At 38.2% G+C, this 17,007-nt stretch overlaps 1 protein-coding gene across 6 annotated transcripts in view; it reads left to right on the top strand.

Moving 5' to 3' along the window:
* Positions 1 to 17,007, top strand: part of CTNNA3 (catenin alpha 3) — a 1,860,557-nt gene that overhangs the window by 1,633,476 nt on the left and 210,074 nt on the right. For all 6 annotated transcript variants that reach the window (XM_004021400.6, XM_060406827.1, XM_060406829.1 and 3 more), the window contains one exon: positions 8,193 to 8,285. In XM_004021400.6, coding sequence (XP_004021449.1) covers positions 8,193 to 8,285 — 93 coding nt within the window. The remainder of the gene's footprint in view (positions 1 to 8,192; positions 8,286 to 17,007) is intronic.

Below are 17,007 nucleotides of genomic sequence, written 5' to 3'. Positions count from 1 at the left end.
ACTAGGCAGACCTTAGTCGGCAAAGGAATGTCTCTGCTTTTGAATATACTATCTAGGTTGGTCATAACTTTTCTTCCAAGGAGTAAGCATCTTTTAATTTTGTGGCTGCAGTCACCATCTGCAGTGATTTTGGAGCCCCCCAAAAATAAAGTCTGACACTGTTTCTACTGTTTCCCCATCTATTTCCCATGAAGTGATGGGACCAGATGCCATGATCTTCGTTTTCTGAATGTTGAGCTTTAAGCCAACATTTTCACTCTCCTCTTTCATTTTCATCAAGATGCTTTTTAGCTCCTCTTCACTTTCTGCCATAAGGATGGTGTCATCTGCATATCTGAGGTTATTGATATTCTCCCGGCAATCTTGATTCCAGCTTGTGCTTCTTCCAGTCCAGCGTTTCTCATGTTGTACTCTGCATATAAGTTAAATAAGCAGGGTGACAATATACAGCCTTGACGTACTCCTTTTCCCATTTGGAACCAGTCTGTTGTTCCATGTCCAGTTCTAACTGTTGCTTCCTGACCTGCATACAGATTTCTCAAGAGGCAGGTTAGGTGGTCTGGTATTCCCATCTCTCTCAGAATTTTCTACAGTTTATTGTGATCCACAGAGTCAAAGGCTTTGGCATAGTCAATAAAGCAGAAATAGATGCTTTTCTGGAACTCTCTTGCTTTTTCCATGATCCAGCGGATGTTGGCAATTTGATCTCTGGTTCCTCTGCCTTTTCTAAAACCAGCTTGAACATCAGGGTGTTCGTGGTTCATGTATTGCTGAAGCCTGGCTTGGAGAATTTTGAGCATTACTTTACTAGCATGTGAGATGAGTGTAACTGTGCAGTAATTTGAGCATTTTTTGGCATTGCCTTTCTTTGGAATTGGAATGAAAACTGACCTTTTCCAGTCCTGTGGCCACTGCTGAGTTTTCCAAATTTGCTGGCATATTAAGTGCAGCACTTTCACAGCCTTTCTTTTAAAAAAAACCCAGTAATCTTTTCTTCAAACTTTCCCTTGGGCAAGGTATTATTAAATCAACACCTACTGAAGGGAGAAAGGAAAGCCTTACTCCATAGTTCCACAATGTTCCTAAGACTTTCTTCTGACATTCATACCAAAGCCTGTGTGTGTTAGTTGCTCAGTTGTGTCCAGCTCTTTGTGACCCCATGGACTGTAGCCCACCAGGCTCCTCCATCCATGGGATTTTCCAGGCAAGAATACTGGAGTGGATTGCCATTTCCTTCCTCAGGGGATCTTCCTGACCCAGGGATTGAATGGTCATTAAATTATTCATTTCATTATTCAGTTAGGATATCGTTACTGAGTAACTAGTATATGGTGTTTGGGGTGCTCAGAATGATAAGTAAGACAGAAAGCATCCCTATTCTCATGGGTGTTATATTCTGGGGCAAGACCAAAATGTATCTCCTCCCCTCAAAAAAAAAGAAAAATATAATTTCATATGATCATAGCAAGAGGGCTAAGAAAAGAGAGAAAAGGGTGATACAGTTAATAAATGAAGTAGGAAAAAGGGTTAACTTCAGATGGCCTGACCAGGGGAAACTCTATAGCGTTAAACATAGCCATCTGAACTCCCATAGTAGAAAGGTCCAGCAGTGTGAAAGCTGAAGGAGGAATGTATGTCAGGCAAGAAAGCAGTACATGCTTGGAGCCAAAGTCTTGATGTGCCATGAACTAATGATTGGGGCATATTTGGAGAGTAGAATAAAGTCCATGAATTGTGAATCCATCATGCTCGCCAGGAGCAATAAAGCCCTTTATCTCTGACAACTCTGGCAACTCCAGCCGATTGTATCATTCAGCTGAATAGTCAAAATGGCTTCTGGCCACCTACATATTATCTGTCCAAGTATGTGATAAATTAACCCTCCAACTGACAAGCAATGGAAGGCATACTTAGAAAGTAAAATGCCTACATTTCAGGTGACAGGGAAAATCCGTGATAAACTACTGATGCTGCCATCTTGCAACTCATATTACAGTGACACTTAACTGAAGCCTAAACCAATCAAAAAACTAAATTTAATATCAGACCAGTAGTTCTCATGAAGAACTGCATATCAGAATCAGTTGTACAACTTTATAAAGCTATAAGTTAATGGGCCTCTCCCTCAAAGATTGATTCCAGGGTTCTGTCATTAAAAAAAAGTCTGTAATACACAACATGTTGTTTACTTCATTTTCTGGAAATATTTTGAAATGTTTGACAGTTAAATGTGATTATTACATTTTTCTAAAATGTGACTCTTTAAATAATTTATAGGACCTAGAAACTAGAAGAAAGAAGGCTCAGAAAATGGATCAAAAACCTTGTCAATAATGCTAAGAACAGAATATTGATTTCTTGGATGGAGTGGCGGGGGGCGGGATGCGTGCATATGTGAGTGCGTGCGTGTGTTCACTCATTTTAGCTTTCCATAATTTGAATTGTGTTATTTTTATATCTTTTCCTCATTTTAAAATGTATTTAAATTCTGTTCGCTCCCCTTCTTTGTTATCAGCTCAGCTAAGATAATCTCACTGAGCATGCTGTTTCAGCTTCTTCTTTCAGAATGCTATCCGCAGCATCATTCCTTCTCTGAGTGTCAGACCACTGCTGACATTGCTCTGGCAGTTACTTGATTGTAGTACGGCCTTGAGGGGTAACCAGAGAAGTATGAATTGCCATCAAGTCCTCTATATGATTTAGAATTCAGCCTTAAAGCTTAGGGAAATACCGAGCATGAGTCTGATTTCCTAGACTTTTTTTTTCTTTTTCTTAACTTCTTTCTCTTCCCACCCACATCTTCTCCCTCTTGCCCTTGCTTTCATCCTTCCCTTATTTTTGTTGTTTTAGTGACCACAAATTTATTTTCTTATATTTCAGGATTAAGCATTTATAGCCTTGAGCAAGTGAATTTTAATGTATAATAATACTGCCTACTTGTTTCACTAAGGATGCTGAAAGAATTTATAAGCCTTTAGTAAGCACTGAGCTCCTTAGTGTGGAGGAGGAGGAAGAATATGAATGCAGTCATTATGTATCTCAATAAATAAATACATATTTAAGCTTATATATGTGTGTGTGTGCATGTATATATATTCACATACACTCACACCACTAATTGATTGTGTCCTTGAAGTTTAATGTACCACTACTGTTTATTGCACACTCAGTTTCTGTATGAAAACCTCAGCCTATTTTCAAGTCTGACTATACTTGTTTTTGGATTCCTTTATATAAATAAAGCGAGATCTTAAAGTACTACAATAATAATTTATAATAATCATAAATAATACTGAACATTCAGTATTTTCTAGAAACTGAATAATGTTCTAGTCCATCATGTTATTTTATCTTCACAATAGCCCTAAGAATTAGATAATATTTTTTTCCACTTTAAGATGAGGAAAATTTAGCTTATTTCAAGTCACTTTGGGTTGCCTAAGGAAGGGTTCGCAATAAGCAAGCATTGGAAAAATATAGAATAGATATCCTGAATTCTAATAAGGGAAATAAATGAGTAATAGAATTTATTATCACTTTTTCCACAATAAAATAGAGTATCTTCCTATGGGTCTGGTTTAAAGACAGTTCAGCTTAGGAAAGGAAAGTCATTTCTATCATCCTTGAGAATGTGAAGAGTGTTATCTTTGCTAGGACCAGTTTAAGAGAGTATCTTACTCTTACACATGATTAAAATCAGATCAAACGTGATCTTTACTTGAAATCTAGAAGAAAGCAGTGTATATTTAATTATACTAAACCCTATTAGCACAATGATGTTTTATATTCAAAATCAGGAAAATGTAACTAGAGTTAGCGATGAGTATTGTGTCAATCCAGAGTAACAGATGTGAAGTAAAATGGAGGTATCCAAAGTGCCACAGAAGTTTTATCAAAAACTATAAAGACTTGTGATATGACGAGGGATAAGTTAGTGAAGAAAGACGGGAACAGTAGACAAAAAGAAGCAACCTTTGTTGCACCCCAGGTATGTCTGTGGGCTAAGCACTTGTTTAAACATCTTAGTACAACTGAATCTCACAACAATCTTCAGGATTATGTCTCATTATCCATATTCCCCAACAAGCTAACTGGAGAGGCAGAATTCAAATTCAGGTCTGCATTGCTCACCAGTTTATGGTCTTTCTCCTACTTGACACTGATCTAAGATAGTTGGTTTCACTTCAGACAGGATGGAAATTGACTGGAAACATACACAAGTTACACACACAGACACATACACAAACCTTCCAGAAGTTTAAACTTCCAAAGTGACTAAATAAGTAAAAACAAAGCAAGCTGTTTCCAGGAATGTACAATATGGGGCTGCCAAACCTCCATCATTCCTTTTTAAGATGTTTACTCTTTCTATTATTATTTTTCTTCAAACTGAAGTTAATATATATCCCCAAAATGATTAAGTACTCCTACTTCTTTCTTAGTTTCCATTTAAACTATAACACTATGTATGTAACTGTTTATTTTTAAAATACCATCCAGCTCCTTGCCTTACAAAATGCAAAATGCTACCAGCAGGTGTTTTGAACGCTGCCCCATGATATTTATTTATTTATTTTTTTCATGATGAGGAGAAGTCAGTTGTGGTGGTTTTGCAAGAACACTATCAGTCCCCTGTTAAGGAAAAGTATACATGTATGTGGGCATAAATGGTAGGGATATCATTTCCTGCAGTATCACTAACAAAAATGATACTTGTGATTTCTGAGGAGCAGTTGCTCTTAATTTCTGTTATGTCACTATTTTTTTGAACTGTACAAAGTACTGGGATTGGTGATGAAGCTCTGTCTCACCACAGAACTTGGGTTGTATGATAGAATATAACGCAAGTAATAAGCAAAGACATTTATAAGAAATATCACAGTAGAGACCCCAGACAGCTGGCAGTTGCAAAATAACAGGGCTCAAGAAAGGGAATTTGATCAGTTGAGTCTATTCAGATATTACAGGGGCTGGTGATAAATCAAGAGAAAAAATTATAAAAAGCCTTTCTGAAGAATACTTGGGAAGAATACACAAAAATTAGCTAATAATGAAATATGTGATTGTATAGAAATTCCCTCATGGTGAACTCCAGAGAAGGCAATGGCACCCCACTCCAGTACTCTTGCCTGGAAAATCCCATAGATGGAAGAGCCTGGTAGGCTGTAGTCCATGGGGTTGCTAAGAGTCAGACACGACTGAGCAACTTCACTTTGACTTTTCACTTTCATGCATTGGAGAAGGAAACGGCAACCCACTCCAGTGTTCTTGCCTGGAGAATCCCAGGGATGGAGGAGCCTGGCAGGCTGCCATCTATGGGGTCGCACAGAGCCGGACACGACTGAAGCGACTTAGCAGCAGCAGCAGCATGGTGAACTCATGCTATTATGACTTAAGAAGAATGATAACTTTCCTGTGATCATAGCTGCAGGTAGTTTCAGCAAAGAAGGACTGCATGTAGAGATCAACATATAACTACTCAGCACACTGGGGGCTTTGGTGAGGGGGAAGATATTAATATCTAATAAGAGTCAGTTGAAATTAATGCAGAGTGATAGGAGATGCTCAGTGCAAGTATTGGAGAACAATAACAAAGTTCTGGTGAAAGATCTGTGAACTGAGAAAGAATCTGACGCCATAAGTGTTTAGGAGATTGGTAGTTTTGCTCCACAGTATGAGCTAATCATTTCAAGTCCCCATGCCTGGAGTGGCCCCAGTGGAATCAATGCTCTTCACAATACTGAAAGGAAGTGAAGGGCCTGTGTGTAGAGCAAGGTTTGAGGGAAACCAGAGCTATTCTGAGGAGGTAGGTCCTGACCCTTTCCAGTCTTCAACAGCTAGGTGTATATACAGGAGACCTTCCATTTTCACTTTTGGATGTTTGTCATGACACCTAAATGTTTATATTTTGGATTTCTCACCAGAGCTTTGTAGCAAAGGAATCATAGTTTAAAATTCAGACTGTGTAAACTATAATACTAAATTAATTCTCATTAAATACTTTATATTTGTAATAACAATTTTGCTGTACAGTACTTATATTCACATTAATGACTGGTATCATTAAATTACTGCCTCAGAGGGACTAAGGGAATGGTAACCTGGAACTGAGAAAAACAACAAAAAACAGTTTAAAAAATTAGTTTGAAATACAGGAAGATAGCAGCACAATAGAGATACAGTGAGGACAGCTGTTTGTTGTTGCTGTTGATATGTTTTGTTTTGCTCATATCCAACCAGGTTTTGGGCTATCACTGACAATTTTTCTTCATCCATTTAAAACCATGTATGTGCTAGGTTGTGGTGAGATGGTAGGAAGCAGAGCAGATTGAGTCCTTACCTCAAAGAACAGATAGTTCAACAGTTTACTTCCCAAATCAGCAACCAGTGCTAAAATAAAGTATGGTGAACACTATATAGTGAAAGTAGAGGGCATCAGGAAATGCTTGGAAGAGGAGCTCAAGCCAATCTAGGGGATTTGTAAGCAAGACACCTCCCTGAATAAAAGATGTTTAAGCTGAAATTGAAAAAAAAAAAAAAAGGCAATGGAAGTAGATTAACTATGTAGGCTAATCCCTAAAGTTCATGTTAAATTACTATGTTCTAAGAAAATTTAATTTCTCAATTTTTTGTGTTTTGATATCATATGGTTCTAATAATAGTTATTCCATTTATTTGTCATATGTAAACACCTTGATTTGTGGTAGCCACATAGTGGTTAGCCAAATTGCTACTCTGAGAAAAACATCCTTCTGATCACTTTTGCTTTCTTTTTCTATCAGAATTTATTGTGACATAATTAATATACTATAAACATCACCATTGAAAATATTTTAAATATTCACAAGAGTGTGTGATCATTACTACTTCTCATTGTAGAACATTGTTGCCATTCCATTCATCCCAATGCCATCCCATGAAATGCCATGCCATTTATACCCCAGTGAGTATGAAACCGCATACCCATTAGCAGTCATGGCTCCCAACCCCCTCTTCCACTCTCTGCTTTAGGAACCACTAATCAAATCTCTGTGTCTATACATATGGCTATTCTTGAATTCCAAATAAATAGAACCATATAATATGTGCCATTTTGTGATTGACTTGTTTCACTTAGCATAATATTTTCAAAGTTTACCATGTCGCAGTATATATTAGTACTTCATTCCTTTTTATAATATTTAAGTAATATTCCTTTGTAGGGATTTACCATGGTTTTTCATTCATTACTAGATATGTTTCTTGGTCATTATGATTGCTGTTGCTATGAATACTTGTTTACAGATTTTTGTGTAGACATATGTTTTTCATTTCTCTTGGGTATGTACTGTTGAGTGAATTGGGTCCTACTTCTCACTGCTTACAAAATCAATACTCAGATTCTTTAATGTCTGAGCCACCAGGAAAGCCCTATAGAAAGAAAAGTCTCCTTTAATCAAATTGCTGGCAATCTAGGGAGATAGTTGACTCAATGTCCCCCAAATACCATGTCCAAAGATTCTGCTAGATTATAAAAACATTTAAAGGAAAGAAGGGACGTAATCTCAATTAATCATTGAGATTAATAATCAAGGTTTTATTAATCATTGATCAATAATCAAGGTCATCACCATCCCCCTCTATGCAGGCTCAGTGAATTCTTGTGATATTCCTCTAGGTGCTATCTTATTCACACAGTTTGGTCATGAGATTACTGGATAGAAAACTAGGGAAAATATTTGGTCATGCTTATTCTTCATTTCTACTGCTATAATCTATGGAAAGACCTGACAAGTTAGGCAAGATATCATTTGATTAAAAGATCTGAACGGTGTGCTTGGGGGGGAGATGAGTAGAGCATGGGAGTCCCTGGCTTAAATTTTAGTTACAGTATGGCTTTGCTAAAGTGACAAGGAAAGGAGCTTCTCTGTCCATGGAATTCTCCAGTACTGGAGTGGGTTCCCATTCCCTTCTCCAAGGGATCTTCCTGACCCAGGGATTGTGCCTGGGTACAGGGTCCAGGCAGATTCTTTACCATCTGAGCCATCAGTGAAGACCTCCTGCTGAGGGCAGTTTCCTGCAAAGAACTGCTTACATAAGTACCTAGGAGAGGAGTTGCTGGGTCATATTGGTAACTAACTCTGTGCTTGCTGAGGTACTGCCAGACTACCAGTTTTCATTTCCAACAACAGTGTTTTGCTTTCTTTTTATAGACTCCAGAAGAACTAGAGGATGTTTCTGACCTGGAAGAGGATCATGAGGTCCGCAGTCACACCAGCATTCAGACTGAAGGGAAAACTGATCGGGTAAGTCACTTCTCTGAGGGGAGAGCTGTGTGCTAGGCCCTTTCCTTATCACTCCAGGAAGTGTCTCCCGGGGGGACCCCTGGATCGAGAACTACTTCTGTAAAGCCCAGAGACAGGAGTCTCAGGATGCTGGGCAGCATTGTGAGGGGAATGATTTCTTCCACCTTGAGAGCTCTCAGTGAAGCCATTTCTCATTAGGCAGTGACTCACCCCATGCCACTTGTGGTCGTTATAGTAGTCATGGGAATATCAAAGTGAAATGTGTACCTGTTTGTTCAGAGTGAAAAAGAGAATCCATGAAGTTGTAAATGTACTCTGAAGTTCTAGGGGAAAATAATCAAATTCTGAGGCAATATGCCTCTATTTCCTCCCTTTCTATAATGCTTCCTTCTGCCCACCTCAAAATACACACACACACACACACACACACACACACACACACACGTCCCTCCAAATATGTTAATCAATTTTTGAAATACTCAGATGTTCTACTTTGTTTGTGAGTTCGTGGAACCTTGATTTCCTAGCCACTAATAACTTACAACTGCAGGACAGACTATATAGCAGGTAGGTCTAAAGCCAGGTAGTATAGCATGGTATCTGAGACTGCCTGGGAATGCATCTGAATCAGCCACTTCCTTACTGGGTTCCTGGGGAACTCACTTAGCCTTTCTTTACCTCTGTCCCTCAATTTGTAAAGTGAGGGTCATAATAGTATTCTCTACATGAAGATTGCTGTGGGAATCAACTAAATTAATGAAAAGCATTCTTAACCTGGTGCCTAGCTCACAGTAAGTTCTCAGTCATTACTTACTGTTATTGAGAACTTATGATTGCTGTTGCTATGAATACTTGTTTACAGATTTTTGTGTAGACATATGTTTTTCATTTCTCTTGGGTATGTACTGTTGAGTGAATTGGGTCCTACTTCCCACTACTTACAAAATCAATACTCAGATTCTTTATTTTTTTTAACTGTTATGATATAACATTTAATAATTGAAGATGCTTTTTCAACATTGTTCAGAAATTGTTGTCTAGAATTACCCTAACTTCATTTTTTTTTTGTTTTTTATTTTTTAAATTTTAAAATCTTTAATTCTTACATGCATTGCCAAACATGAACCCCCTCCCACCTCCCCTCCCCATAACATCTTTCTGGGTCATCCCCATGCACCAGCCCCAAGCATGCTGCATCCTGCGTCAGACATAGACTGGCGATTCAATTCACATGATAGTATACATGTTAGAATGTCATTCTCCCAAATCATCCCACCCTCTCCCTCTCCCTCTGAGTCCAAAAGTCCGTTATACACATTTGTGTCTCTTTCCCTGTCTTGCATACAGGGTCGTCATTGCCATCTTCCTAAATTCCATATATATGTGTTAGTATACTGTATTGGTGTTTTTCTTTCTGGCTTACTTCACTCTGTATAATCGGCTCCAGTTTCATCCATCTCATCAGAACTGATTCAAATGAATTCTTTTTAGTCTGAGCCATCAGGAAAGCCCTATAGAAAGAAAAGTCTCCTTTAATCCAATTGCTGGCAACAGGGTCATTATTATCACTATAGCAATTATCATCATTATCATTATTACTATTATTAAATACAGTGTCATAAAATTTGGAGATGTATGGAACAGATACATTTAAGAACATCCCATATTGAGAATTCCGTGGAGGTCCAGTGGTTAGAACGCTGTGCTTCCATTGCAAAGAGCATGAGGTTGATCCCTGGTCAGGGAACCAAGATCCCACAAGATAGATGTATGTGCTAAGATGTATGTACCTGAAGTTTATATGACTAGTGAAGGAGAATGGCTTAAATCTGTCCTCTACTTGTATTACCTGACCAGAGCTAAGATCATATTTAGATATGTTCACTCCCAGGCATCTTATATCCCTAATAGTCCCATATTTCTTATAATTACATCCTTATGCTTTAAATATATTAATAAATTCAGCCTTATGACTATTTGAAACTTTGTCTCTGCATTCAATATAGCATTTCCTGAACTTTGGTCCATTGGACTGTGTATATCTTTTGACATATTTCCCAAGAATCATTAATTTGGAAAGATATCATAAGATTTCAAAGTCAGAATCTGTCAATACGTATTTGAATACTCATGCCATGCTCAATGAAGAATTCCTGGTCACTGAATAAGACAAGTGTTTGATTCCTTTTTGTCTGCAGCCGTTATGAAGGAAAAAATGCTTGTTTGGTTCTTGGATTATGCAGACTCTGCTATATCAAATATGTACTAGAACCAATTTTGGGCAGTGTTTAGTAATGGAGTGACAATCGTTTATTATCATTTTACTTTATGCATTGCACTTCCAGTAGCTTTGGCTCAACATCGTCTGTTACTGCTGTCATTGGTGGCAAATGCCACTGGGCATTGTAAGGTCTGTAACCAACAAACAATGATTTACGTTCCACACTCAATGAGAGCACAAAATACTAAGAGACCAATAGTGCATGCCTTATGAGATGGCAAAGGAACATCAGTGGAAATTAGTGATTATCTTAATTATTAAACATACTCACTGGACCAACACCTGGTTCTAACCAATGATCAGGCATCCCAGAGTGACGCAGAAGAGTGGGTTTGCTATAGGTTTATAGAGCATTCTTCAGAGTTATTGTTTATTCAGTTCATGCCCTTAGCAAGGATGAAATAGACATCTTTTATTTTAAAAACTCAAATTGGAGAGAGATTAAAATAGATTCCTAAGATAAAATTCTTAAACTTGATAATAATATTTTTTGTAAGTCCTAAAAAAATCTTCTTAAAGATTTTATTAAATATAAGCTAAGGTACATTTTCTTTTTAAACAGAGCTGTGCCAGTTATCATTAACACTTTAGAGAATGTTTCCAAATTGTTGTTTTTGTTTAGTTGTTAAGTCGTGTCCAACTCTTTGTGACACTGTGGACTGCAGCACACCAGGCTTCCCTGTCCTTCACTATCTCCTGGAGTTTGCCCAAACTCATGTCCATTGAGCCAGTGCTGTCATCCAACCATCTCATCCTCTGTCATCCCCTTCTCCTCCTGCCCTCTATCTTTCCCCATGAAAAGTTTCCAAGTTGGTGTTTTATCTAAGAGAAGCCCTGAAGGTTTTTATTTTTCCCCTTGATTTTAGTAATCAGGGAACTCAGTTCAGTTGCTCAGTCGTGTCTGACTCTGTGACCCCATGAACTGCAGCACGCCAGGCCTCCCTTTCCATAACCAACTCCAGGAGTCCACCCAAACCCATGCCCATCGAGTCAGTGATGCCATCCAACACCTCATCCTCTGTCATCCCCTTCCCCTCCTGCCCTCAACACCTCATCCTCTGTCATCCCCTTCACCTCCTGCCCTCAATCTTTCCCAACATCAGGGTCTTTTCAAGTGAGCCAGCTCTACACATCAGGTGGCCAAAGTATTAGAGTTTCAGCTTCAACATCAGTCCTTCCAATGAACACCCAGAGTTATATTCCAACTCTCACATCCATATATGACTATTGGAAAAAGACATATGACAAAATCTAAGCAGCATATATGAGTTCTGGTAAAACAATATTTATGCATGAAAAAATGCTCTGACCTTATGCATATGAATTTTTAAGTCACTGAAGTCTTCAGAAACTGCAAATAGTTTCCTATGGAAAAAAAATGGTGTTCTTAAAAGGGTGTTCTGAACTTAGAGAACTGAGCAAAGAGAGATGGGATAGTAACTTATAATTCTCAGTTCAGTTCAGTCGCTCAATCATGTCTGACTCTTTGCGACCCCATAAATTGCAGCACACCAGTCCTCCCTGTCCATCACCAACTCCCGGAGTTCACCCAAACTCATGTACATCAAGTCGGTAATGCCATCCAGCCATCTCATCCTCTGTCGTCCCCTTCTCCTCCTGCCCCTAATCCCTCCCAGCATCAGGGTCTTTTCCAGTGAGTCAACTCTTCGCATGAGGTGGCCAAAGTACTGGGGTTTCAGCTTCAGCATCAGTCCTTCCAATGAACACCCAGGACTGATCTCTTTAGAATGGACTGGTTGGATCTCCTTGCAGTCCAAGGGACTCTCAAAAGAGTCTTCTCCAACACCACAGTTCTAAAGCATCAGTTATTTGGCACTCAGCTTTCTTTAGTCCAACTCTCACATCCACACATGACCACTGGAAAAACCATAGCCTTGACTAGATGGACCTTTGTTGGCAAAGTAATGTCTCTGCTTTTCAATATGCTATCTAGGGCTGGTCATAACTTTCCTTCCAAGGAGTAAGCATCTTTTAATTTCATGGCTGCAGTCACCATCTGCAGTGATTTTGGAGCCCAGAAAAATAGTCAGCCATTGTTTCCACTGTTTCCCCATCTAATTAGACTCAAAAGAATTTCAGTAGTTTAGGCAAGTCCTATAGAAACGGAAGCAAGCTCCAGGTCGTCTGGCACTAGCCACACACATTCTCATACAGCATGCTTGTAAATGTGGGTCAAATTTCAGCATCCCTTAAGATCTATTTGCCCAACTATTGCCACAGTCAGTGTTAAGGTGTTGATATTATAATTCCTCTAATAGAAGATGACTCATGAAACTTAAGACCATAAGGCTTAATATCAGATCTATTTAAGCCTTACACATTTTCAAATGTCCCAATACTACAGTTTTCCATCAATAACAAAATCAGATGGTTGGTTACTATTTGGAAACTACATAGTGATGCTTAGAACCTGAAAATCTCCCTAGTGAATTACTTTGTGTTGATGACACGGATTCTACTTAAGTAGAATCATACCATGGAGGACCTTTTTGGGCCACACTCTGAGGTCTCCAAGCATAGAATCCAGAGACAGAGGCAATTACTCCTCATCCAGCCTCTTATCACTTGGTCTCTTTGATATTTCAATGAAGGGGACATCCTAATTTCTAGAAAGTTTCCCTAGGTTATTGTCTGCAATATAGGCAGCAGTAACCATGGATACTCAGGAAATTGCAAGTGGCAGGAGGGTGGTAGCTAAAAATATATTCCTCAAGTCTACCTAAGGGACAATTGTGGGTTTAGAAAGACTCAGTAAAATGAGTTGAAAGAGTGTTGTGAATACAATGGTTGAGCAAGTGGCTTGCCTTTTTTGGCCCTGCTTTAGAAATATAATGTAGACGTTAAATGTGTGGGCTTTGGTTGGATACACACAAACTTTGGTTCAAAATAGGGTTCTACCAATTTGTACCCATATGACCCTGGGAAAGTTAGTTTATATTTCTTTCAGTGTCCCCATCTGTAAAATTATGATAATAATAATATATATTATTACTAATAGATTAAGTGGAAGAAATAAGTAAAGGGAGTCAAAAATGCTCAGAATGAAGAAAATAGTATCTATTTTATACTGTTTTTGAAGATGAGATGTATGAAAAATAAATTCATTTCTCACGCAAAGGAAATACTCAATAAATTTTTATTTTTACAATTGTGAATGTCAATATGTGATAGACTTGTGTGTGCTAATGTTACACTTCATTTCCTTTTGAGTATTTCAAAGAGCTTTGTAAATACAGATCTCTCGGTCTTTCAGTATAAGATTACTTTGGTCATCTGGTTTTGTGGGGCTCAACATTTAGCAATCTATTATCTAAATTTTTTTGAGTCCCCCCCCCCCCCCCGCTGAGGAAGGGGACTTTTCAGAAAGTGCTCTAAGTGGTTAAAAGGGAGATGATATTAATGTGATTATTAATGATGCAACACTTTTATGTACTTTTTTATTCATGTAAATAATGTGGATCTGAAATAATGATCAGAAAAAGCAACTTTTGATAGTAGGAACAAAACACTTTACCCCATAATTGCCAATTTCTTATTTTCTTCGATGATTGTGGAATGCCTGGCTCCTCACAGGGAGCTTTTCTTTTTTGTGGAATTGTGGTAGCTTGGTGATCTATTAGTTTCCGTCTTTCTCCAGAGTCCTCAGTTACCTTCACTAAGATATATAGGGCTTAATTTCCTAGTATTATGGTATGTACTCATAAAAAAGAAAAAAAAAAAAAACACAGTCATCCTGGTATTTTATAGGATGTATGTTGATGACTGTTTTGCAAGTAGTCATTTAAAATCACCTACTCTTTCTCTACCTCTGTTCACAAAGCACTGATGTTCTAGTGTCTTCCCTCTGCCAAAACTGCGGGAAAGCCAGTAAGATCTAAAGACAAAATTAAAAACATTGTTCTGCCTTAAACAACTGAAACTGTGATTATTTCTTATAGATAAGGAGTGAGAAAGGGAACTCATTTAACATTGTTGACTAAGGCTAGGTTTTTCTTTGAAGGTATTTGAAGTTGTAGTCTCCAATTGCTAAAATCTAATTGAATAAATATAGCATTAAAATAAACAATTAAAATTTTATAATTTCAACCATAGACATTTATTTCAATATGATAAAGTTATACTTTTTTAAAGATATATCATTCATCATATTTATAGATTATCCAAAATGAAAGAAATTGTAACTTGTTGTCATTTTGATGACTAATATTTGTCCTATCTTAAATATTATACCCACTGAAGAATATATAGTTTGTAAACCTATCCTGCCTTAAAGAATACCATTGCGACCATTAAATTTATAGGTACTTTATAAATAGAAGTAAATTAGGACAGAAATAAGAACAGTTGCCTAGGTTACTGGAACAACCTCAAAACGTCAACAGCAGCAAATGAATTAGAGCATATCAAATCTTAAAATACTGGAGATGATTCTTGGTATTAAAAAGTGCCTCAAAAAAAAAAAAAATGTGCCTCAAACTTCATGTTGGTGATAGGTAGAACACGGTCATTGTTGCTTTTTAACATGCAGTCCACTGAATATCTTCCACCATGAGAACAAAATATCACCATGAATGAGTAGTATATTTAAAAAATGGGAAACATTTTAATAGTCCTATTATCAGAATATACTATCCATAATTCAAATTTATACTGAATTACCATGCAGAATATGACGAAGATATGACCTCATTACCTTGTTAATATAGTTTGGTTTAGGTTGCTATGAAAAGCACAAGTCTGGTAAGCCTGAATGAAATGACATTACTCAGCAGCGCTACACTAGGCAGTGCACGTTATCATCATTTGCTTTTACAATTTCTATTCTATATTTGGTAATAACGCTGCTTTCCTACCTTTCTGAGTGATCATTCTCGGTGCTTTATTGTTTCATCTTCCTCTGTCTATTCCTATGCATGAGGGTTCACTACAGTTCTGATGTAAGATCTGGAGTCCTCAAGTTTTTTCCACTTTTCTTGGATATGCTCTTTCAGTCCAAGACTTCAGATGTCATATATAGAGTGGCCAACTCCTGTCTCCTGAACTCTGGCTGCATATATTAGCAGGCCTGTAAGCTTCCTCGCCTCATGTAGCTCTCAGGTACCTGTGAAATTCAATGTTTCCAAGCCTGAATGCATCATTTTACCCACAAATCTAACCTGACTCCCATATTTCTTACGATGCTGCTGTACATTCATGCACGTCTGAACCTGTGAGTTATTATTTTTACTCCTTCCTACAGCTAATCGTACAATATGTTCTGCTTTTATCTTTTAAATATTTTCTGAACTAATCAATTTTTTCACCACCTCCACTATACCACTTTCAAAGAAAATGTGCACAGGACAAGGTTATAAAGGAAAGAGGAAGACTTTACTCAAAACTGTAACAGTAGGAGAGAGAGACCTGAACTCAGGCTGAGTTCAAATTTGCTGAAACGAGGAGGTGAATTTCAGAAATGAGGCAAGGGGAATTGGAGGCCATCTATGTTTGCTAGCTGGCTTTAACCAAAAGAAAACTGAACTTTCTCTATGTTCATGATAGGAGGTAATATACTTTTATAACGTGCAGCAAGGTGCCCTCTAAAGTTAAGCTCCTCCGCTTCCACAGAGACTGGAAGTTAAGGCTCCATCTTCCTTGATGATTACATTTCATAGGGATGGCTCCTAGGTCTCTGAGAAAGACAGTCCTGGGTTGTAAAGCTGGCAAGAAGCATGGAAAATATTCACATCTCAAAGATACAAAGAAATTATTGTCAGTTTAATGAAGTGCATGGTCTAAGAAAGGGGAGGTCAGGGGCTGAGAGTCTGGAAGAAGGCTGTTTAATGTCTAGTCAAGGTATGCTCTGTGTGCTGTGCTTAGTTGCTCAATCGTGTCTGACTCTGCGACCCCATGGACTGTAGCCCGCCAGGCTCCTCTGTCCATAGGGACTTTCTAGGCATTCCAGAATACTGGAATGGGTTGCCATGCCTTCCTCCAAGGGATCTTCCCAACCCAGGGATCTAACCTGGGTCTCCCACATTGCAGGCAAATTCTTTACAGTCTGAGAGACCAGTTAAGCTGAGGGGAGTGTTAAGGTTGTCTTGGTCAGCACCTTAATTCAGACACTGGCATCTCTTGCTTGATTACCTATAGCAGACTCTTAAATTGTCTCTTGTCTCTAGATTTGTAAACTTTCATTCCCTCACTTGAACTCATATGTTTCTAAAGTGCAAATCTCTCATCCGTCACCATGCATTAAACCCCGTCACCATGCATGTAGGTCTCAGTGTCTCCTCATCCAACCCCTCAATGTCCTATGTACCTACAAGTGTTTCAGGATCTACTCCCTGCTCCTCTTTTGCCTCAAATTTCACCACTTTCCCTCCAAATGTGACCTTTTGTATGGAAATCATTCTTCCTACAAGGCAGAGGCTCTCCGCA

This window comes from Ovis aries, chromosome 25, assembly GCF_016772045.2.
Source record: "Ovis aries strain OAR_USU_Benz2616 breed Rambouillet chromosome 25, ARS-UI_Ramb_v3.0, whole genome shotgun sequence".
NCBI lineage: Eukaryota > Metazoa > Chordata > Mammalia > Artiodactyla > Bovidae > Ovis > Ovis aries.
Note: the sequence above shows the minus strand (reverse complement) of the source record. Positions and strands in the feature narration are given on the sequence as shown.